The 24,900-nt window shown below is 46.4% G+C and overlaps 1 protein-coding gene across 1 annotated transcript; it reads left to right on the forward strand.

Annotated features, from left to right (window-relative positions):
• Positions 1 to 14,730, forward strand: CA4 (carbonic anhydrase 4). Its single transcript, XM_036756702.1, has 8 exons — positions 1 to 164; positions 6,866 to 6,913; positions 9,038 to 9,193; positions 10,223 to 10,368; positions 11,220 to 11,318; positions 11,828 to 11,894; positions 13,067 to 13,230; positions 14,406 to 14,730. The coding sequence occupies exons 1-8, from the start codon at positions 110 to 112 to the stop codon at positions 14,610 to 14,612; spliced, it is 942 nt and encodes a 313-aa protein (XP_036612597.1). The 5' UTR covers positions 1 to 109; the 3' UTR covers positions 14,613 to 14,730.
• The last annotated feature ends 10,170 nt before the right edge of the window (positions 14,731 to 24,900 follow it).

The raw sequence follows: 24,900 nt of genomic DNA on the forward strand, positions 1-24,900 counted from the left end.
AAACCCTGGGACAGAAACATGACCGCAGGACAGACCGCGGCTCACTCTTGGCCAGATACGTGGCCAAGCGGACAGACAGACAAACGGACCGACAGCTGAGTAACAGAAGATGATCTCGTTCCTAATGCTGCTGGCCCTCACGTTGGCCCAGCCAGTGGCCCCAGGTGATTTAGCCTTCCAGCCCCCCACCCCCACCTCCGTCTGGGTCCCCATCCTCCGCTCTGGATCTATTCCGGGGACAGAATCCCTTGCCGTGTCAGCTGGGTAGGTGGGTAAGAAGAATCCACTGGCTCGGGAGCACAGGAGGGGTGAGAATAAAGGGAGACATATAGAGAGATAGAAAGTAGAAAGATAGATACCGAAAGACAAAAGATGGAGATAGAAATAGGCAGTCAGATAAAGAGAAAAAAACAGAAAACAACAGGTGGAGATAGAGGAAGAGAGAAAGGGGAGAAACTTCAAGGGAGGAGATAGACATAGGCAAAGAAAATTGGGACAGAAAACAACATACAGTTAGGGACAGAAAAGAAATATACTGGAGAGAATATATTGGAGGAGAGAGATACTGAGAAAATGGAAAGAGACAGAAACGGATATAAAGAGACAAAGACACAAGAATAGATAAAAAGAAATAGACCTAGACAGAAATGACAGACAAAAACAAATAACAGAGAAAAAGACTGAGAAAAAACAAAGCTTGAGACGGAGGGGAGGGGAGAGACAGAGACACAGACACAGAGAGAGACAGAGAGAGAGAGAGAGAGAGAACAACAAAAAAAAGATGTAGATAGAAACAAAGTTGGAGGCAAAGGAAAAGAGGAAAGATGGAGACAGAGGCACAGAAAAAAGAGACAGTGGGAAAATCAGGCAGAAATAGAGACTGACGGAGAAAAGGACGGAGAGACAGTGACTGACAGAAACAGAGAGATCAAGACAGAGATACGGAGAAAAACGGTGAGACCAGACCGGCGCAGAGAGAAAACAGCCGAAGGAGAAAGCAAGTTTCTTGAGTCCCAGGCAGCCAGCCCTCGCGCCTTTGCAGCTCTCCCTAACCTTGCTTGTTATCCCTGCAACCCTGCTTCTCCCGGGGTCTGCTGATACGCGTAGAGTTCGTGTTGGGTCTCGATGCTACTATTCCCCTGGGTGCGTCAGGGTCTCTAGGATATGAGGTTGGTCTGACGGGTCTCGTGGAGGCAAAGAGTGGACCCTCCACGGTTGGTTTGCGGGTTCAAATGGCAATGTGACCCTCCCGGTACTGACCTGGGGCTCTCCTATTGGGGGGAGGGGTGTCTCCTGAAGGACAGCTGAGCTCCGCTCCCTACTGTGCCAGCTAGCGAGCTTCTCTGGGAAGGGGGGTGGGGAGGTGCGGTCCCAGGAACTCAGAGGTCCTGGCTCAGCCGGTCTGTCCAGCCGGAGTGATTTTCGTTTAAAGATTAATAGCGAGGCAAGGTTCTTAATTATCAGGTTGAGGGGGAGGGTGTTAATATTTGATAAGAAGCCAGGATCCACACAGCTGGGGGGCCTGGAAAGGGTATTATCGCGTGCCCTGAGTCGGCCCCTGTCGGACACCATCTCCCCTCTCTTACCTCACCGCACACGTTTCTCCTGAAGAGAAAACTTAAGGAAAAACAGGTCTCACTCCCTCTTTCACCTGCAGGCAGCTCTTACCTTCTCCAACTCCCTCCCCAATAGTCCTTCCGGGAAGGATGAGGTTCCCAGGCAGCGATCTATAATGGAAAGAACACCACAACTGGAGATAGCAGAATTAAGTGTGCCGCCTTTGACAATGACTAGTTCTGTGACCTTGGACAAGTTTCCGAACCTCAGTTACTTCATTTGTAAAAAGGGAATCAGTACTGGCACTTTTTACCTCACCGGAGCCGTCTCCCTTTATATGATTTTCCCCTAAACCTTTCAATAAGGTTTCCACACCTGTAGTTCTCCATCTCTCTCTCCTGGTAAATGGAATGGAGATTGGGTATGGGGGCGGGGAGGGTCTTTCTCCTAGTTGTTTAGTGGTTAGATGCTAGTGGTATCACTGAACTAGCAGCTCCTCTCACCCCCACTCATTCTTCCTATTAGTGCCCTGCCAGAGGATGTGTGGGCCTGGGGAGACCTATGTGGGTGGTGGGGTGTAGGACAAGGGTGGAGAGAGAATAAGGACTGAGAGGAACAGGACTAGTATACCTGGGAGGGCAGCTGGTATTGGGTTAGGCATCAACCTTAGATCTAGCAACTCTCTGTCCTCTCTTCCTTATGGGTTGGGGCAGTGAAGATGAAAATTCATTTATACAAGGACTGTAGGATGGCCTCTTTCCCACTCCTTTTCTCCTTTTCCCCATCCTTCCCCTCAGCCCCACAATACACACATCCCCACATCCACACATACTCATACATGAGATAGAACTTTTGCCTACATCTCAGAGAACCCTGAGTTAGATTCTTACAATCCAAACACTTCTCTTCTCTCCCAAATATATCTAATCTCTCCTGTCAACAACTCACCAACAAGGCTACCACTTTCCACTACCTCCAGAGCTTCAGGGTTCAGGTCGGATATCTGCACGGCTGTTTTTGGTGTTATTCCCTTTTCATTCATACTTCTCCTTCAAAAGTCTCATGGCCATTTGGAGAGGCAATCAGGGGCCTTCCTCCTAATAAACTCAATTTGTGGAGAGAAGATGCTGAAGCCTGGAAAGAGGCCAAATTGTTCCCCTCCCAATGTTGGTTTATGGGGAAAGAAAAGAATGGATCTAGAGATGGGGCTCATATTCTATTCCACGTCCAGCCCCTGTCCAAGAGAAGCTGAGACTTTGCTCAGAAACATGGGATTTGCTGAGCTGGAGTTCAGGAACCCTGGGGGAGGAATGGAGGTGGGGAGGAGTTGATGGGCAAGGTCCACAGGGGCACTTCTTTACTCTGCTGTCAATCAGCATGTGAGACATGCTGTGTGAGCTGAGTGGGACGCAGAGCCTCTGGAGTGGGGCTGGAATGAAGAGAGGGTACAAATACCCCCACACTTCTGACCTCATCCCTTCTTGGGGCAGATGGACAAAGACCTAGGGGCAAGGAATAGAATGCTAGCAACCCTCTCTCTAATTGGGCTTGAATGTTTCTCATGAGGGAGGGATTTGGGTAAGGTTGGGGTTCAGAGACAGCACAACATTAGAGAGACTAAGCTGGTGCCCCTTGAAGCCTAGAGCACTGTTGTCCTTGATCGGAGACTCGGATTTGTCTGCTGTCACCAACTACTAGTACCTTAACTATTCTCTGTCATTCTCCACACACCCTTCACTACACACCCCACACTCAAGGTCCTGGCTTCTTTCAACACTATTGTTCCCCTGGTTCACTTCCTTTTCAGATGAGTAGGTAAAAGCATACAACAGTTCAAAAGTCAATAAGATTGAGAACAGAGCAGAGGTCATGGCTAGAGATCAGGGGAGTCTGGGGAGAGCAAATTCCGAGTGACGGCGCTTTTCCCAGGGATGGGAAGTGATGTGTAGCTCCCAGCTCTTCCCTAACCATGAGCAGTCTGGCTGCCTTGGAAGAGGAGGGCTGAGAGCCCCACTTTTTTGCTTTTCTTTTTTCCTATTTACTGTTTTATTGACTCCCTTTGTTTCTATACCACAATAGTTTCCCACTGTATCCCATAACCACTACTGAATAGTCTCTTGTAATAAAGAAAAATGGTTAAGCAAAAAAGGTGAAGGATTTGGAGTTAGAGACTCTGGTTTTGAATCTTGTTGCTGCCACTTTATTCCTCTGGGCCTCAGTTTCCTCACTTCTAAGATGAAGGGATTGAACTAAATGTCTTCTAAGACACCTTCCAATACTAAATCGTAATCCGTGATTCTATGCTCAGCTGACAATAGGCAAAGGAGAAAACATCTGTTTGCAGGATAGATGTGGAAAAGTTTTCACAGCTGTTTCCTTTCCCGAAGTAGACTATTGGGATATATGCCATTGGGGGAGGGGGTGAAGGTGGGAAAAAAGAGACTGCCGTGTGGACAAGGTGAGAAAGACCCTCTGGGGAGGAGTAGGGCTCTAGCATCAGCAGTGTGCTCCACGTGCATTGAGGAATCCCAAAAAGTCTCTGAGTCCCAGCTCCCTACCAGAATGTACTACCCCCAAGGGATGATAGAACACATGACCAACCCCGTGCCTTTTCCAGGCATGGAGTTGAAGAGAAGTCCCCAAAGATCTGAATCCTATGACTCAGTTTCCTGGGAAGAGGCTCAGTCAGATTTGGGGAGAGCAACCTTCCTTAATGTCACTTCTACAACCACCATGACCTGAGTGAGGCTGAGACTTCCAGCCTACACCACTGAGCTAACCTCTCCCTTCCCTGGCTATACCAGGTATCCTAGTGTCCAAGTAGTAGTCTGATCCATCATGTACCACCACCATGAGCCAAGGCTCTTCCTCTTTGGCGCTCTTTCTGCTGCCTTGGACGGATGCATTGCTCTTAGGGGTCCAGAGGACCTTCTCTGTCCCATGCATTCCCCATCCTCCATCCCTTCTGGTTTCCAGAAGAAATGGTCCTCCTGACTTTGCAATAGAGACACCAACCCAGACTCAAGGTCATGTTACGTGAAATCATCTTCCCATGACCTTGCCACATGAGCATCTAACACCCTCTTCTCAGTCTTTACTGAGGTAGAGAGAGACATGAAGCTGGAGACAGCTCAGGCCCAGGCCCCCCAAAAAGGTACAGGATAGTTTTTTAATAGAAGTCCCTGATTTCTGGAACAGCCCAATTTTCTCCCCACTCCCAGTGATTCATAGGTGCATAAATTTGTCAGGATCATAGACACAGAGCTGGGAGGGTTCGTAGAATGAAGGAGCAGCCCTGGGGAGGGTAAGAGGTGAGAGTTGACTTGGCACCATAGAGAGGAGAGTTTGGCCAAGAATTTACTTTAATAACACAGTGGGGAGGGGGGAGAAGGGAGTGGGGAGCAGCTCAAGGGACTTGTGTTAGCTTTCCATCATCTCAAATAAACTCACATGGCTGAGCCAGCAAATCTGATTGTTAAGGAAGGGGGAGGCCCCGGCACAGTTAATCCTCCTTAGCAGAGCAAGCCTGATGGCAAAAAGAAAGACAGAATTGAATGTTCTAGAGGACTTGGCTGGTGGATGGGGGGTGGGGTGGGAGGCTCACATGATCTGAAGGTCTTTAATATGCAGCAAATATATATATTTAGGATGGGGGGAGACAGGGAGAGATGATAGGACATTTGCCAGAATCTGTTCCGTTTCTCTTCCCTCCTTTGCCCTCTGGTTGCTGAGGGACAGCACCCAGGGGGCTGGTCCATAAAGGTCTATCCATGCATCTCTGCATATATCCATCAGTGCACTGGGGTAGGAGAGTTCTCAGGAGACTGGAAATCTCTATTTCTACCCCCACAACATCCTGCCCCAACCTGCATTCTTCCCGGCATCAGGCAATGTATCCATCTTCCTCCTAGCTGATCAAATTCGATCCTAATCTCAGAGGGAAAGGGCAGCCCCTTATCATTTACCACTCTAACTTAAATTCCACACACATTAAGTAACTAACGTTACTGTCAATACAAAGATAACTTATGATACAGACCCTATTCTCAAGGGGTTTACAACCAAAGCAGGGAGGAGGGGTTCGGAAAAGGCATTCTGTAGTAGGAGGTGCTATCTGAGTTGGGCCTTGCAGAGAGAAGTTTCCATGGTGGGAAGGGGAAGGAGAATAGGGAAGAGGAGATACATTTCAAGAATTGGGGGTGATCAAATGATGTGAGCGAGCAAAAGGCGCAGAACCTGGAGAGGACAGGAATAGAACAGGGGTGGAGGATACTCTGCTTTCTCTGGGTGTACAGTATGTGAAGAATACAAGGTTAGAATGGAAGGTAAATTGGAGCAAGAATCTCAGTACTGGAAGTGTATGTTTCATTGTGTAAATGATAAGAGGAAATCAATGAAAGTTTTTTGAGTAGAAAATTTTTGTGATCAGGACAGTGGATAAAGGACTCTAGGAGCTGGACAAGTAGTGAATTTGAAAACAGAGACAGAAAGATCAACTAGAAGGCTATTACAATAGTCTGGGAAAGAAGAGTTGGGGGGGGCAGCTAGAGCACCGGCCCTGGAGTCAGGAGGACCTGAGTTCAAATCCAGCCTCAGACACTTGACATACTTACTAGCTGTGTGACCTTGGGCAAGTCACTTAACCCCAATTGCCCTGCCTTCCCCCCTTCAAAAAAAAAGAGAGTTAAGGAGCTGGACTATGGTTATAGGAGTGGGACTTGGAGGGTAGAAATATTATATAGGTGAAATTGAAAGCTGACTGGATGTGAAAGAGGGACAGGGCTGAAAGAGAACAGGGAGGGGGAGAGATCCCTCTGAGATTGCTAGCCTGATGGTGATGTCATCAACAGAAAATAAAGTTTAGAGGAGGGGAAAGTTTGGAGGAGAAGATGTTAAGTTTTGTTCTGGATATAAAGAGTTTGAGATTTCAGTAGGAATCTAGCTGGAAATACCCAGGACGGCAACTGGAGCTATGGAATGGAGTCCTAAGGAGACACAGTTTGGGGCATCATTTGCATATGGGTTATAGATAAGCGAAGATATAAGAATGATTGTGATCACAAACGGAGACCATACAGTGAGGGAGGAGGAAGGTCAAGGACAGAACTTTGGTGGACATTTGCACTTAACGGATGAGAGGAAAATAAAGAGCCAGCAAAGGATTCAAAGGGGCAGCAATTAGAGATGCAGGAAAAGGGCCATGGGAGTTCAGTAGCATCAAAGACTTTCCATTCTCCCCACAACCACTCCACCCCACCTGTACGCACTCCCTCCCTCTAACTGACACTGTGTCCCTTTTCTTTCCCAGAGTCTCACTGGTGCTATCCATCTCAGGCTGCTAAAATAACATGTTTAGGTAAGTTGGGGACTTCTGAATCCATCTCTCCTTCCCAACCCAGGTAGCCCATCTACCCTTCAAAAATCCAACACGGCTAACCAGGGTCAGAGCCACTGAGGCAGTCATTTCACTTCTGTCTGCCTCCATTTTCTCATCTGCAAAATGCGGATGTGAACACTAGCACCTATGTCCCAGAGAATCAAATGAGATATTTGTGAAATGCTTTGCAAATCTTCAAATGTTATGTAAATGCTAGCTACCGTCTTTTAGAAAGCATCACTTCTCAAATCTTTGGATGAGTGGCTCTCTGTAAGTAACCTCCGACCAATATCTGATTCATGGTTCCTTTCTCCCATCCCTCTCAGCATGCTTTTGATTCTACTCCTCCTCCTACAACCACTCAGGGGGTTCTCAGAGAACGGAGACTTTTCCGAATCAGTCAAATAATGTCTGGCTTTTCTCTCTTCCAAGAGATAAAGCTGCTAAAATAAAAACAAAGCAAGGACAAGATAACAAAAATAGCCAGTGAGAAACTATAAAAACCAAGCAGAAAGCAGTTTGAGGCTTCTCCACTGTTTCAAACAGAGAATTGAGAGTTGACTGTATTCCACTGAGGACTTTTCCTCCCTCCTTTTCCCCCTTCCCCGCCTCCTCCAACTCTGGTTATGAGTGTCAAAAACATAGCTAGGGCTAGGCCTAGGGAGAGGTGGAGGGGTGGGAGTAGAGGGAAGTCAAGCAGAATCACAGATTCACAGAATATCTAATTTGTAAAGGATTTTAGGGATCTTCCAGTCTCATCTTGTAGAAAAAAATAAAATGTATTGGTATCTCATTTTAAAACGTTTCCATTTCTGAATATATCAGCACCTGCTCAGTCAAACATCCCTTATAACAAAGACCCTCTGCCAAAAAAGAAAGAAAAACAGTTTAGTAAAACCAACAGACCTATCAATCAAGTCTGACCATGTATCCTGTATTCTACATCTGTAGTCCCCCACCTATGCAAAGGGCAGAGAGAGGTGCATTTTCTTAATTCTTCTCCATGGCTAAGCTTCTTGGTCTCATGATTATACAAATACCTCATCTTACAGAACAACCTGGATAACCTAGGCCATCCTTCCCCAGTCCCAAAACACAGACCCCTCCAGTCCCTCCGAGGTCACTGTTCTAAAATCTGAAGAGGATTAAAATGATAGGGGAGAATGTAATTAATACTGTCATTCATGGAAGGGATGTAATGAGGTTATCATCACAACCCACTTGTCAAAGTACACAGCCACTATTTAAGGTAGTTTAGTACCCTGGTAGTGGAATCAGGAGCCCTGAGTCCTCATCCCACTTTGGGTATCCTCTAGCTGTGTGGAAGACCAATAACTTCCCCTCTCCAGACCTCCTTTTTCTCCTCTGTAAGATGAGGGATTTGAACTAGACAATTTCTGTGATGCTTTAATCTCATTCTTTCTTCTCACTCAGTAGCCCAGCAGGTCCAGGTCCAGCTAACTCTATTTTATAGGAGAAAGGGTAGGTGGGAGTCTTGGGAGACTAATCCAACAGGTAAATAACATTCCCATCTATGTAGCAGCTATTATGGGCTTAGTTTTACATTAATTAATTGATCAATCAGTAAACATATGGTAAATATCAATTTGGTGCCAGAAACTCTGCTTAGTGCTGGGTATATAATGAAAAAAAAATGAAACAGTTACCTGCCTTCAAGGAGCTTACATTCCAGTCAGGAGACAATGTGTATGTATACAGGGTTTTCCAAAAGTCTTAGTGCAATGCTAATCTTATAGCTTATAGATTCACTTAGATTTCTGGGACACCATGCAGGGTTTAGGGATAGAAGGTACTAGGAACTGGGGGTATCTGGAAAGATTTGTGTAGAAAGTGGTACTTGAACCACATCTTGAAGAAAATATAGAATTCTATTAGAGAAGGATGAGAAAGAAGCACGTTTGCAGCATGGAGGTAAGCCAGTGAAAAGCCACAGTACTGGCTCCTATAAGTGAAAGATAGGATCACACAAGATATACTCATCAACAAGGAATCTTCCCCCACCTCAAACTCCTTTCCTGTAACTGAGATCTGATACCAGTCTCTCCTTCCCCACCTTTCCTTGTCTCCTTTCTAATCCTTCAGAACCAAGCAACTGGCCTGGGTACTGCCATGGCAGTCGACAATCCCCGATTAACATTATCACTGAAAAAACCATTCTAAACTCTTCACTGGTCCCTTTCACATTCACCAACTATGACGAGAAGAAGTCAAGGATCATCAGAAACAATGGGCACACAGGTCAGTCTTTTCTCAGTGTTATGGGGAAGGGCCAGAGGAATAGCATTACTCTTTTGTCTCCTCCAACAAGGTCAGCGTCTCTTGGGACTTGGGAACTATCTGGAAAGGGAGGGAGGAAAAAGGAACAGGTAGCTTCCACCGTGTCCTCTTCTACTCCTCTTCTTACTACTCTGCTCTCCTCCATCTTATTCTGTCCCATTTCAACTTGCTCAAGGCTACATCACCACATTCTATTTCTTCTTGTTACACTCTACTCTACTCCATCTTTCTTGATTCCATGCCATCTCACTCTACTCCATTTCTCCTCTATCCTGTTTCATTCCATTCCAATCGACTCTATTCCACCACATTCTTTTCTTTCTTATTCCACCTCACTCTTGTCTATCTTTCTCCAGTCCCCTCTACTTTTCTCTACTCCATCTTTCTCCACTCCATCTTGCTCTACTCCATTTGTCTCCATCCTCTTCCATTCCGTTTCATCTTACTCCATTCTATGATGTTCTCTTCCTTCTTATTCTACTCTACTCTATCCCACCTTTCTTTATTCCACTCCATACCACTCTACTCCATTCTCCTCCATCTTGTTGCATTCCACTCTGCTCCATCTTTCTCTACTCTATTCCATCTCATACCACTCCATTATTATTTGCTCTGTTCCCACTTGGCTTACATTCAGAGGGTAAATGTTCTCCATGTTCTGGCAGCTGTTGTTTGTAAATTTACAAATGGGTAGGAAAAGGTAAGTGACAATCTGCTCTTAGCTTTTGCTGAGTTCAGATGTAGGGTGAGCCAGGGAAGTTCTGTCTCATCGGTATTTGTTAAGGTGAGCTTTTCATGCTAAATCTGGGAAAAGGGAAATATCTATTCTTCAGGTGAAGGGGAACAATACAGGGAAAGGTTCTGGGCAGGGACAGAGAATTTGGTCAGGATGATGACTCTAAGGTGGTACATGAAGCACCTAGAGTAGTGGAGACCAGAGGACCCCACAGACCTTCACCCTTTTCTTTTATCTACTCTTGTCCCACCAAGTGGAAGTGGAGCTTGATGACTCAATCAAGATCTCTGGAGGTGGCCTGCAGGACACTTACAAGGCAGTTGCATTCCATATGCACTGGTCGGACTTTGTGGATGAGGGCTCTGAACACACTGTCGATGGGAAGTCTTATGCCATGGAGGTGAGGGGTTCATCCTTCCAAGGTTTGGAGAGCCACAATCCCATTCCTTTGTCTGTTCCCCTCCCAATCTGGAGTAGGGACTGGGGTCTCTGGGATCTGCTTAGATCATAGAATGATAAAACATGAAAGCTGGAAGTGATCTTAGAAGGCTATCCCCTTTCTTTAATATATATGAGAAAATTGAGACCCAGATTTGGGGAAATGGCTTGCCCAGAGTCACATGGTTAATTAGTAGCAGAGCAAGGATTAAGACCCAGATATTATAAGCATACTCTTTGCCCCTACTTCCTTTCCAATCTTCCCTTTGGAGCCATAATGAAAATCCTGTCATCCCATTCCACACAAGCTTGTGTGGTCCCTCTCATCTCCCTGCATTGATCTCCCTACACCTCCTTACTCATGGCAAGTCGAAAGAACACTAGATTTGGGGTCCAAGGACCTGTGTTCAAATGCTACCTGTCACTACCTGTGTGACTCTGGATATATCATTTCACTCCTCTAGGCTTCCTCAGTTTCCTCATTTCTAAAATAAGGGTGAGCATCATCCCAGGGTGGCATTAGTTCTCTTCAAAAATGGAGGATCACCAGCGCCACCACCACCAACAAGGGAGTCATTGCCATTAGATATTGCTAATGTTGCTTCTAGCTCTAAAGCTATGATCTTATTATTCCATAACTTACTTCATCTCTCCAGGCCTCCATTTCCTTATCGGCTTCCTCTAAATCCATGATCCTATCATCCTCAGCCCAGAGATCAGAGACCACTAATACCTGAGGAAAGGGCTCTGGGGGAGACCTAAGACACAGGAGGTGCCCATTGTCATTCCTTTCTCTCCTGTTTTTTGCCTCAGCTGCACATTGTCCATATCAAAGAAAAGTTTCAAAGTTTGTCAGAAGCGCTCAGTGGGAGTGACAATGATGAAATCGCTGTGCTGGGATTCCTGATAAAGGTTAGAACCTCCTTTCCGTTCTCCTGTCCTCTTCCCATCCTTATCCACCTGCCAGAGTCTGCCTTTCCCCTTTTCTACTCTCCCCCTCTAACCACCAGAGGACTAGGAATTGCAGCAATGGAGGAAGAGGAGAAGGACTATCTCTATCTGTCTTTTCCTCCCTCAGACCCTCTCCCTCAGTCTCTCCATCTCTCATTCAGTCCCCCTCTAGGTATGTTTCTCTGTCTGTCTCTCTGTCTCTCTCTCGCTCTCTCCCCTCCATGTCCTATAGGCATGGAGTGGAAGAAGCCCAAGACAGAGAATGAACAGGGAGACCTTCCTCCTGGTAATAAATCAGAATACCATGCAGCATCTCACTCACTCATGAGTCAAACAAGGGGTGCCCTGAGACTGAGCCTAGGAAACTGAACACAAAGATTCCTCCCATTCTTCCCCTTAACAACTCCCCCACCACCACCCATCCAAGAGTCACTCCCTAGCCTGTCTAAACAAGATGACTCTCTTTCCAGGCTTCACCTCAAAACAATTCTGGCTTCGTCAATCTGGTAGAGAACCTGAACGACGTCAAATTCCAGTGTGAGTCATGACAAGCACTGGCTATGCCCTAGCTAGAGACCTGGGTGGAAACAGGATTGATGCTGGGAAAAGGAGCCTGGAGGAGGATAAGTGTGTGTGTGTGTGTATGTGTGTGTGTGTGTGTGTGTGTGTGTGTGTGTGTGTGTGTGTGTGTGTATTGGGGCAGGGGGAGGATAGAAGTGAAAGAACCAGATGGAAGAAGCCACGGAGCAGGACCCTGAAGTTTGAGCCACCTTGCCCCCATCTGTATTGCTAAAAAAATGGTTGGTCAAGGGAGCTTTGAGGAAGAATGGTCCTGATAATCTGTGATTGAGGTAAAAGGTTAAGGTTAAGGGTGAGTATTGAGAATCAGAGGCTCAGAGATAGAGGGGATAGGGCTCCTCTATGAATGGGAAGGATAAATTGTGAAGACTTCACAGGGTAAAAATACAGGGGTTACACTCTTCTCATATTTCTGAAATAGGGAATGTCTGAGGGAATAGGAGAGGCTTGGGATTTAACCTTGTAATGACTAAGCTAAACTTCTAGAAAATCAGGGCCTGAAGCAGTAGGGACCCGGTGACCAAATAAGGAAAGGGTCACCATGACCTGCACTGAATGAGGCCGAAGGAATTGCCCCCCAACCCTTCTCCTCATTTCTTTTCCTAGACTTTCGGATACCACCCCCGGCAGTTGAGTTCAGGATAGGGAAAACCTGAATAGGCCGGATCAACCTTGGTCCCCTAGTCCTCTGTCTAGTTTTTCCCGCCTAGATTGTAAGCCCGCCTCCCAGCCAATGGTGAGAAAGGATAGAGGTGGGCGGGAATCTTTTCATTAAGAGTATAAATTAAGGCAGAGTTGCCTTTTACCTCGCCTCCTCCTTTATGGAGGTGTGCCCAAATCTTGCAAGGTTTATAAAATAAATTCGCTTTGCTTCTCCTAAAGATGTCTCTCCTATTATTTGAAAATTCTGTCCCATACAGATATCTATAGTCATCAGGAGCAGGACTATGGTAGAGGAGAATTGCCCTTAGGAAGAGATGTAATGGGCAAGACAAATAGTCCTCGGGACTGGAAGGGAAAGGTCACAAGGGAGTGTGTTTGTACACATGGTTTGGGTAGTTCTGGGGGAAGCAGAGACTCCTCTCCCAAACCTCATACTAATAGGTCCTTTAATCTTTTGTCTCCCTTAGATTATGATTCCACCCTAAAACAATTCAGCCTTTTTGACCTTATCCCAGAAGCTGATAAGTTAAAAGGTTACTATCGATACTGGGGTTCCCTCACTACTCCACAATGCGAAGAGAAGGTCGTCTGGACTGTGTTTCATGAACGTATCCCTCTCCATAGTAGTCAGGTAATAATTGGGGGATCTTCAGGCTTTGACAAGGACTTCCAGGGCTATGGGGTTAAATGGGAGACCCAAGGCAAGGTAGGGATGGAATCAACATGCTGGTCAATTGATTAGCTTTCATTGTGTGCCTACTCTGTGCACAGCCCTATGTTATGTGTTTTAGGGATACACAGGGACATATCATAGTCCTTGCCTTCAAAGAACTTGCAGTCTAGTTGGGAAAACCAAACTGCAACATATAGAAGTCAGAGAACACTACAAACAATCCATAGGATTTAGAGCTAGGAGGGTCCTTCGCAAACCACAAGTATAAGCCCCTGATTTTATAGCTGACAGCACTTGGCCTCTGCTGAATTCGGGTTGAGTCTGTCATCTGAGAGCTAGTATAGTTCAGGGTGCTTGGGAGGCTGGCCCCCAAATGGTCATTTTGGGGACTCTCTAGTCAGGCTAACAATCTCTAGCCAGTCCTCAACAAGAGAAGCAACGGCATGTCCCATACCTTGACTCTCCTACCGTAGCTCCCCTCCTGCAACCATGCTCAAAAGCTGAGTTATGTCCAGACAGTCTCAATTGAGTCATGTCTGGGACCCTTTGTAGTCACTACCTGTCTATAAAGACAGTGGAAATTATTTATGTAACACATAGGAAGAGTGGTGGGGTGAGGTGGAGGAGAGAGGGTTGAATTCCATCTGAGTGGGGCAAGCTGAAGGAACTGGGAGAAGGCAATTCACCCCAGGTTGACCATCACTTTTACTTTCATCTCTCCCACCCATCTTAATTGGGGGAGGGTTAGGGTCAAAGAGGTTATCAAGAAATGGATACAAAGACCTCAGCCAAAGAGATTAGGTCTCTAAAGTTTGAAGTGGGATAAATCAACAAACATTTATGAAACACCAACTCTGAGCCAGGCACTCTCCCAGGCTGTAGAATTACAAAGACAAAAACAAAATAGTCTCTTCCCTGAAGGACCTTGCATTCTGTTGGGTGAAAGAGAATATAAGTGTATATGCCAAGCAAATAGATAAATACAAGATAACCTGGGCGGGCACTTGAGGCTGGGGAGGGGGTCAGGAAAGGTTTTTCATAGAAGGGGATGCTTGAGCTGGGCTTCAAAGGAAGCTAGGAAATCTAAGTGACTATTGGAAGGATAGTAAAGTCAAATTTCTGTTCCTTTACAGATCTTCGAATTCTCCACTAGCCTGTACTATAATTCGGAGGAGGAGATGGAAGCTACAATGATGCCCATGATAGACAACTACCGGAAAACACAGCCACTAGGGGACCGCCAGGTCTTTACCTCCGGGGTAGGAATATTATTGCCCCAAGCCTGGCCCATGCTTCTGGCCCCTCTGCTGACCTACCTCCTGACTCTCTTCCTCTACTGAGAGGCCCTGGACTTGGGACCTCTGATCCCTGGACATTTGATCTGCTGGACTCTGGGTTTTCACAAATATACTGTATAGGTGTGTATATTTTTTAGATAAATGTTTCCACAGCACCTTACTGCCGCCCTTGACTGCCATTATTCCCTGTTACAAGTGTGACATGTCTGAGCTTAAAGATGCTCCCCGTTGCCCAACTCAAACCTGCCCCAGCCCTTGCCTTGTTGGAGTGGATGAACTTCGGCTAGAGTTTCCTACATTCCAGGCCACTGTGTCTATTGGATTTTCCCTCTTTCTACTCACAAGCCATATTATGAAAGACTAATGTTTATTTTTGATGGCCTTCCTCCTACCTGCTCTGTCAGCCTATCATTGCCCTGCCTCCACCCTGGGCTGCCTGGTCCAGCCTGCCCAATTCTAAGCTGGGTGACAATCTAACTGAAGTGTTGGCTGATAAGATTCAAAGATATCCCTAGCTAGGATATCTGTACTTTATCAAGATCCTTGTGACATCATAAAAAGCATCAAGACCTAAAGAAATTGATAGAAAAAAATTGGAAAATTTCACTAGCAAGGGAATCTCCATGATCTAACTCAATGAACCATCTAGTTAACCAATCTCGATCAATCAGACAATGAGCATTTACTCAGTCCCTTAACTACCCTGTACTAGGCACTGTCCTAAGTGCTGGTGATACAAAACCAAACTTAATTATGGACTATATTGCCAATCAAAAGGCCACTTCCAAATACAGAGGATATCATAGAAGGGGATGCTTGAGCTGGGCTTCAAAGGAAGCTAGGGAATCTAAGTGACTATTGGAAGGACAGTAAAGTCACCGCTCCCACAGTAGTGCCCCCCCCCACACACTTTTGAGGCCCCTGGGACGTTAGAGTTGGAATGGAACCTAAAAATTGTAGTCTAACCCTATCATTTAATAGGGGAAGAAACTGAAGTCCACAGGAAAATTAACTTACCCAAGGTCACATAGCTGGGTAGAGGCAGAGTCTGGATCACAACTTGGGATTCCTAAGTTCCAGCAGCAATGCAATTCTTTCCTCCTATACCATGATGAGAGGGGCTAAGGAGGGAAGAGAAAGGGAAGGCAGAGAGAAGAGAGGAACAACAGCTCACTCATAATGGCTAACACATCAATTTAAGTTTTGCAAAGCAACTCCTTTGAGAATCACAACAAACCTGTAAGGTGGGTATTGTTATTGTCATCCTCATTTTACAAATGAGGAAACTGAGGCTTTGAGGTTAAGTGACTGGTCCAGGGTCACACAGGTAGTCAGTGTCTAAGGCTGGCTTTGAACTTAGATCACCCTGATTTTAAGTCCAGCATCCTAATCACTATATGCCACCTAGCTTCCTCTCAACAACACAGAGTTTTTATGAATAATAGGGAATTGTCCCCCCAAAAGCCACTGAAGGGAGCATGTGAATGATCATTTTTTCTCTTTCCCCAGAAGACCGGATAGTGTCTGTTCTTTCTGAGGGGTAGGGGTGGTGAAGAGGCTTGGAGAATCACAGGATGTAAGTCAACAGGCCAGACAGATAAAGAGAAAGAGGTGAGCGCCCGGAAGCAAAAGGGTTAGAGAGGGAAGGGAAGAAGAAGATGGAAAATAAAAGAGATAGAAACTGCCCTTCCCGAACTTGCCTGGACTTCCTCAGGCCACAGGTACACCATCTCTTCTTCAGCTTTTCACTTCCTGCTTCAGCTTTCTGACCCCCCTCCAAACCTGGGCCACCCCTGGGAGAACCCCTGAAGGAGCATGGGAAGGGGAGGGCTCTTATTTGGAGCCCAGGCCATGGGAGCCTGGGGTGGGGGTCAGAGAGGGAGTGAGAGGTGAGGATTTGAGCTACAGATACTGCAGCTGAAATCCTTATTTCTAGGGACTACAGCTGAAGAAAGAATCTGGCAACCTCGGGTGGGTCCTAGGTGACCAGAACAGGGAGATCCAGGACTGGAAGGACCAGGACTGGAGATGGAGTCGTTTAAGAAACAGTTGTAAGAACTGTGGACCTTTAGCCAAGAGAGAGAAGATGTGGGGGAAAGAGGGAGAAGGGTCTTCCAATATCTTTTTTTTTTAAAAAAATATTGTTTGATGTTGTTTCAAGGGAAGTTGATCTGTTTGATTCTGAAGGGTCATGGGGTGAGGTGAGGGTGAGGGGAGACAGGGACAGGGGGGCAGGTTTTTGGCTTAACATAAAGGAATTTCTAACAATTAGGGTAACAATAATAAAAGAGCTAACATTTCTGTGGCGCACGCTATATGCCAGGCACCGTGCCAGGCACCGTGCCAAGCACCTTACCACTGTTGTCTCTTTTGGTCCTCACAACAAACTTCAGAAGTAGATGCTATTATTATCCCCATTTTAGAGATGAGGAAACTGAGGCACACTGGGGTTGAGGAATTTGCCCAGGGTCACACCTAGTAAGTATCTGAGGTCACATTTGAATTCGAGTCTTCCTGAGTCCGGGTCTGGTGCTCTTAACTGCTACACTGGATTTTAAGTTATGGGCTCTGGGTTTGAATCCCAGTTCTGCCTTGTATTAGCTGTGTAACTTTGGCTAAGTCACTTTAGTCAAAAAGCATTTTTTCATAGTTTAGTATGCGCCAGGCACTGTGCTGAGTGAGGAGCAAGAGCAGCCCCTGCCCTCAAGGTGCTCACATTCTAAGAAGGGAGACAGCATGCAAACGACCGGGTCCAAGTAAAATATATACAAAGTACATGAAAGATAATCTCAGAGGGAAGCCTCTGAGCTTTTATAACCTCATCTGTAAAATAAGAGAGTTGAACCAGATGGTCTCTAAGGCTCTAAATGTGTGACACCATGAACAAATTTTTTCATTTTTTAAAAATTTTGTTTTTATTCTGAACCTAAAAAACAACAAATAAAACATGCATTTGCATATTCATAGTACAGAATTAGAGGATTGTATATGAAAACTGCAAGTCTCTATTCCATAGAGCTTGCTTTAAAAAAAAGGTATATTGTAAGATAAACCTGTGTAGCTTTCGAAGCTGTCCTGTTTGTCTGATCTCCCCTCTAGACTTCCTTTGGTCTTTTTCTCTGCATTTTTTTTTTTAAAGTGTCTCAATGGCCCTTTTTCCTTTTCTTTCTGTTCTTCTATTTTCTTTTTTTCTTTTTGCTAACCTATCCCAATTCTCATTCCCACCCCCACCCCCAATCCCTTTTCACTCCCACATTGAAAAAAGAAAGAAAAACAAACAGGCTTCTTTTCCAAAAGACAGTAAGCTCCAAGTCAATGGCCACTTTGAAGCAGATTGGATGATGACCTTTCAGGAATGTGGAGAGGATTTCGGCATTTGTTAGAAGCATACCAATTGTCTGGTATACAATTTTACAGCTTGAGTTAGTTTGGTCTTGCAAACATCTGTGAGATCCTGAAGGGTTCCCCTCCTCCCACCCCTCCTCCCACCCTTCCCCCCACCCCCCTGGGGAGCCTGATAGCAAGAAGAATTTGAGCTACAAGATCTTTAGGGACTCTTTTAGCAGGGGCCAGGTCTGTTTAGCCTCTTCCCAAATGCCTTGGTTTCTCTAGTTCTGCCAGGAGGGAGGCCCAGCAGGAAATCACAAGCAATAAATAGTTTCTTTCCTTGCTGACCTTACCACCATCTACACTTGGCGTGACTACCAATAAATAGCCATGGGAACAGCTCACTACCTCCACACCCTGCCCCCCTTCTTCACACATACACAATCTCTAGTCACCACTGACCACATGTCTGGAGCTCCCAGCAACCAGCCTGGTTTCCATAACAGCCGTAGTAGTGAGAGAGGGCCTGGGGGTTGAACATTTGACTCCCATCCTCCCCTGGGCTTTGGTTCCAACCTGTGTGTGTGTTGGAGGTGGTGGTGATACCTGGTTCAACACCAAGGGCCTAGAGATCCCCAGGGCACCTGGGAAGTCAGAGAACTCTTTTCCTTTGGGGGATGAATGGATCCTCTGCCTCCCCTTCCCCAATGGAATACATTAGCTCTAGGGCTGGATTTGTAGTGGGAAGACTTGAGCTCAAATTCTGACCCTGTCACTTAGTACCTATGTGACCTTGGGCAAGTCACAACCTCTCTGGGCTTCAGTTTCCTCCTCTATAAAATAAAGGGATTGGATTGGATGACCACTAGGGTTCTTTCTAGAGATCCCCTTATTTCAGAGCCACAAAGACTGTAAACCCTATTATCCAAAGCAAAACATTCCTCCATTACTCTGGAACACCCTATTCTAACAGGCTTCTTTCAACGAAACAATTCAGGTGCTCAAGACACTCAGAAATCTTTGGAGGGGACATCCTTAGCACCCCTGACTTCAATATGAACTCTGTTTATATAGTAAATACAGTTTCAGTGAGAAGAATAGATCAAGATACCAGCACAATATCTCTGGGATCAATTGGAACAAAAGCAGCATTGGCCAAGAGATCCTTACCCCTAGCTATTCCCCCCTCACCAGGCCCCTCCTCATCTCCAGAGGGTGACCCTCCAATAGTAACTTGCAGAATCAGCCCCTGAGTTTCCCATCACACCTCTGTGTGGGGCCGGGACAGTCCAAGGGCTAGAATGAGCACAGCCTGTCCAGTGACAGGGAACAAACCTCCCAGGCTCTATTCTGGTGCACATGAGAAAATCAAGGGGGGTGGGGAGGAGGGAGGAGAGGCATGTTGGGCCAGGGAAGCAATAACTGGTGCCAGCTCACTCCCTGACTCTCACCCAAGGTCATCGGAGAGGCTAGAGGAGGGGGGAGGGGGACCCAGGGGGTCCTATCCCAGCCTAGGGGTTCTCAGGAGAGATCTGGACTTGCTAGTTCTATTTCCAGTGGGAAATTCCAGCTGTCAGAAGCAAGAGACAAATGTCCTCCCCTACAGGGTCCCAAAATGACCACCCCAGCTGATGTGTGGCTCTCTCAACCTTGTGTGCCCACTTAGCCCAAGAGGAGAAGAATCTTTTTCATTTTGAAAAATACCTTCTTCCTCATCAAAGAGATTAAACCCTCTAAGCCTCCCTCCCTAGGAAAGAGATTGCACATATTCCTTGGCAATGCTGCCTGTTTTAGTACCTCCCAATTCTCCTTCTCAGAAAGGATCAACCAAGTCCTGTGTCAATCCTGACCTTCTTCTCAGTAAGGATGTGTCCATGTGTGGGGCTAACTTTCCCCATGTGCCAAGCCCTGGATCCTGGAGATGGTGGAAATCACAGAGCAATGCCCAGACCTGCTACCTAGGTTTCATCATTTCATTCTGCTCATTTTTATGTTCCATGGAATTTAAATAGAAATAGTCAATGTTGTTGGTCTTTTGTGTTTGATGATCTGTGGTGCAGGAGGAAAATAATTTATTTTTGTAATTGAATAAAAGTGTTAGGATATGAGCTCATTTTCTGTAGACCCACAGAAGGCATCTTTTAGAAAGCTCCAGTAGTCAATCAATTCAACAAACATTTATTAAGCATCTACTACGTGTCAAGCACTGGGCTACAGTTTGATGGGAATGTTATCATATATCTCTCTCTGTTCATCCACTGTTACGATGACCATCGTGCTTCATTCTTCACTTTGTTCCATTTGCTATTAATCACCAACCTAATAATAACAAAAACACATAGAGTTATAAGATCTACAAAGTACATAAGTACCTCATTTCACAACAGCCTTGTACAATAGGTACTATTATTATATCTCCATTTTTAATATATATTTTTATTTTATTAAATATTTCCCAATTATATGGAAAACATTTTAACACTTATTTTTAATATTATGAGTTCCAAATTCTCTCCCTTCTTCCCTCCCTCCCTTCCAACTCTCTCTCACCTCTTGAGAGGGCAAGCAATATGATATTGATTATATATCTATCACTTCTATTTTACAAAGGGGAAACACGGCTGAGAAAGATCAAGTGACTGGCCCAGGTGAAGAGGTTATTTGTAAAAAAAGATGATTGTAGGGAACCATAGGTTTCTAGGGGTGCTCAAGACCCCGAAATACCGACACGCCGGGTCCTGCTGAAAGAATTCGACTCAAGCCTTCTCAGCCAAGGGAAGAGACAAAGTTTATTAGGGATTCACCACAATGAGCTGTCTTAAGAAATCCCCCCCCACTTTGTGATGCCTGTTTTCACAAGCGGGCCATATTCAACCTACTGAGCTAGATTGAACCTGAGCCCCTTCATGGAGGCAAGATGGAGATTATATAAACAAAGATTGTAGGAGGGATTGAGGGGTGGTCTTGGGTGACTATGATGAGGGCACAGTCTCTGGGAACTCCCTTGAATCTGGAATACAGTCTCTGGGAGCCCCCTTGAATTGTCCTTGAATCTTCCAACTAGATCTGGCCTTCCCCTAAGGCCACAAGCCTCACATTATCATTAGGCCCAAATCTCTACCTAACCTCGCCCTTTATTGTCCAGCTACTTCCCCACCCTTGATATATCAGTATCCATGCCTTCAGCTACTTCCCATCCTTAATTCCATTCTCTAGGTTCCTGGACTCTGACCTCACCTGGTCCTCCTTAGACTCCTCCTCAAGACCCTCCCTAAACCCCTCCTCTAGTCACCCCAGACCACCCCTCAATCCCTCCTACAGTCTGTGTATATAATCTCCATCTTGCCTCCAAGAAGGTGCTCAGATTCAATCTAATTCAGTAGGTTGAATCTGGCCCGCTTGTGGAAACAGGTGTCACAAAGGGGGGGATTTCTTAAGACAGCCCATTATAGTGAATCCCTAATAAACTTTGTCTTTTCCCTTGGCTGAGAAGGCTTGAGTTGAATTCTTTCGGCAGGACCCGGTGCGTCAATATTTTGGGGTGTCAAGCACCTCTCAACTAAAACCTCTTCATATATGGTGCGTTGGCCGGGAACGACTGCTAATCTCAAGTTTTTCTCCAGCCAAGACTGGAAGGTAAGCCTCTCCCTATCCCAAACCCCTTCTCGCTCTCCAAGCATTTTGGAGGTGCTTTTCGGCCTGACTTCCCAGGTCCCTAGTAGGTCAGACAGCTGCTTGCTGTCTCGGACTCAGCCTGACGCGCTCAGGTTCTCGGTCCAGTGGTTTATGTTCAAGGCCATGGACCTGGGCACACCTGAAGCATAGAGGACAAGGACACACACCCTATCCGGAAGTGCGCCCCCAATTTTCCCAATTCTCTTAGCGCTAGGGAATGGGAAAATCTCAGGTACCTTTTTGTGTTTTTTTTTTCCTGTCTTGCTTTGTTCCTTTTTGAGGCTTACTCCCAGATCCTCCTTGCAGAGGAAGGGACTTCCAGCCCCCTGGGCTCACAATGGGTCAATTCTCCTCAATCCCCAAAAATTCACCCTTAGGCTATCTTTTACAAAATTGGAAAAAATTTAAGTTCTCTAAAGAACTTAAAAGGGAAAAGCTGGTATACCTTTGCAATACTGCTTGGCCACAATATCGCCTAGAAGACCACGAAGAGTGGCCTGTTTTTGGGACTTTACAATATAATACTCTTTTACAGTTAGAGTTATATTGTCAACGAGAAAGAAAATGGACAGAAATTCCTTACATAATGACCTTCGTGGAGCTCTCTCAGAACCCCGTTCTCAGAAAAGATTGTAAGATGCTTATAGCTAGAGCCCCCCCACAAAGGGGCAATGGGGGTCAACAGGACATTTTGGGTAACCCCCTCCTTATGGCCCCCAGGGCTTCAGCCCCAGCCCCTCCTCCTGCTCTCCAACCTCCCCAGAGCACCCTTGTTTCCTATGCTCCCCCTTCCATGACCATCCCCTCTTTCTCTTGGTTTCCTGTAGTGCAACCCTCCTCTTATCCTGCCTCCTTCATGGTCCAAGTCTCCTGCCCTGCATCTCCTCCCATGGCCCCACCCCCTTTGGTGACCCCTGCTCAGGTCCCAACCAAGGGTGTTGTTGAGGTGCCTCCTTCTGTGGCCCCTTCCCCTGAAGGGACCCCTACTCAGGTTCTGGCCTCATGGCCTGCCCCTATTTCAGGCCCTGCAGTATCTACCACCATGGGCCCTACCCCTGAAAAACCCCTACTCAGGTTCCAGCTCAGGTTCCAGTCTCAGGCCCTGCCCCCCAGGCAGTACCTCCTGCCCTGGCCCCTCTCTCTGAGGTGGCTCCCACTCAGGTCTGTTTGGTATCTCCCTCTCTGACCCCTACCCCTCCTCAGGTACTAGCTGATCTCCCTTACCAGGCAGATGCCCTGGCCTTGCAGTCTAATCTAGGTCACCCGGCAGCTCCCAGCCCCTCCCTCACCAGAAACAGGACTTCCTATATCCCTCCCCAAGCTCCAGGTCCCACAGTGCCTTCAAGGCTTTTTCCCCTGAGGGAAGTGCCTGCCTCTCCTACCAGGATAAGGAGAGGGCATGTTCCATTCTCCATTTCAGATCTCCTTCAAATTAAAGAAAAACTGGGGAGATACTCAGAAGATCCCACTAAGTTTACTGAGAGTTTTAGGGATCTGTCCCTACAATTTGAACTTTCTTGGTGTGATTTGCATATCCTTTTCTCTACCTGTTGTACCACTGAGGAGAAGAGGAGAATATGGGAACATGCTCAAAAATTTGGGGATAGTTTGGCTAGCAATAACCCCATAAAATATCCCCCAGGAACAGCTGCTGTTCCCACTAGTGACCCAGGATGGAATTATCAAAGGAGTGAGGATAGAGAAAAGAGAGACCATATGGTAATTTGCCTATTAGAAGACCTAAGAACTGCATTTCAAAAGCAAATAAATTTTCAAAAAATTAGGGAGATTACTGAGGGAGAAAAGGAAAACCCTGCTCTTTTCCAGGCCCGGCTAGTAGAAGCTATTAAGAAGCATACAAATTTGGATCCTGATTCTGTTGAAGGGGCGGCAATACTTAACATGTATTTCATTAATCAGTCTGCCCCAGATATTAGGAGGAAACTGCAGAAATTGGCAATGGGACCCAAGCACCTCAGGCCCAATTACTAGGCTTGGCCTTTGGAGTGTATAACAACAGAGACCTGGTTGCAGCAGAGGAAAGAAAACGCAGGGAAAGAGCTAGAGACAGAGAACATGCTCAATTCTTGGCTGTTGCCATGGCCAGGAAAAGACCCAAGGAGCGCCCCTCCAGGGAGCCCCCTTGGAAGCCCATTGGCTTGGGCAGTGGGGAAACCTGCTTTCAATGCCACAAGGAGGGTCACTGGTCTAAGGAGTGCCCCTCTAGGGCGCCCCCCTGGAAGAAGCCTCCAGGATCCAGGCCTCCAGGACCGTGCCCAGCATGTAACCAGGAGGGACATTGGAGGAAGGATTATCCCCGAGGTTGGAAAAATGGTAGAGCCTCCTCCCAGTACCCTGTCCTCCAGTCCTCTCAAGACTCAGAAGGAGGGGAAAGCCTGGGGTTTGGCTGTGCTTCCACTTTCTCCACCTCTCTCACGGAGCCCTGGGTAAAATCGAGGCAGAAGGTAAGGTTACCCACTTTATCACGGCTATGTTCTCTTGTTTTAACTAATGGCTCTGGCCCCACATGCCCCTCGACCCATCAGGTCATGGGCATCAAGGATCTGTTGTCTGAACACTCCTTCTCTGGCCCTGCCCCCTTGTTGGGAAGGGACCTGATGGTGAAATTAGGAAGCCAATTTTCTCCAGTTAAACCTCATAACTCCCTTTTCCCTCTGTTTACCAGACCTCCCCATGTTCCCCCAGAGGTGTGGGAGAGGATTGAGCCAATTGTTTGGGATCAGGGAATTCCTGGGCAAGCTACTTCTGCTACCCCAGCCATAGTTCCCCTCCATTGCCTTCAATATCCAATTAAGCCCAAGGCTTGGGAGGGACTGCAACCATTAATTGGCACTCAAGTCCCTGACTCACTCCCTCTAGAGTGGGGCCCCTACCCAGCACAAGCTTTTGGGACTTTGAAAACTAAACACCACTCCAGCATTAGCTTTACCTAATCTAGAAAAACCTTTCACTCGCTCTGCCGATGGAAGGAGAGGACAGGCTTTGGGAATCCTAACCTTGAACCCTTGAACTCTCCTTGAATCTTCCCACTGGACTCCAACGACTCTGGATGAGAGTGTGAGGGTGATGACTTTGCACAGCCCTGCCTCACTTAAATCCTGTTTACTTGCAAGTGAAGACATCACTTTCATGATGTCATTGGTCCTCTTTGAGAACAAAAGATAAACAGCAACAGAGACCTGGTCATTGGCTTTTGTTCTAAACCAGACTCGTACGCCAAGACCAGCAATATTTGGGGGCAGGCACAGATAGACACAATTCTCGTCCAACATTCCTCTTAGACATAGGCAGGGGAAGGAACTCAAGA

The sequence above is a fragment of the Trichosurus vulpecula genome, chromosome 4 (genome assembly GCF_011100635.1).
Source record: "Trichosurus vulpecula isolate mTriVul1 chromosome 4, mTriVul1.pri, whole genome shotgun sequence".
NCBI lineage: Eukaryota > Metazoa > Chordata > Mammalia > Diprotodontia > Phalangeridae > Trichosurus > Trichosurus vulpecula.

Excerpts from the sequence above, each read along its gene's own strand:
- CA4 (XM_036756702.1), top strand. The coding sequence starts at position 110 with ATGATCTCGTTCCTAATGCTGCTGGCCCTCACGTTGGCCCAGCCAGTG. Across the intron at positions 10,369-11,219 it reads GGAAGTCTTATGCCATGGAG|CTGCACATTGTCCATATCAA; the intron begins GTGAGGGGTTCA and ends TTTTTGCCTCAG. Across the intron at positions 11,319-11,827 it reads TGCTGGGATTCCTGATAAAG|GCTTCACCTCAAAACAATTC; the intron begins GTTAGAACCTCC and ends CTCTCTTTCCAG.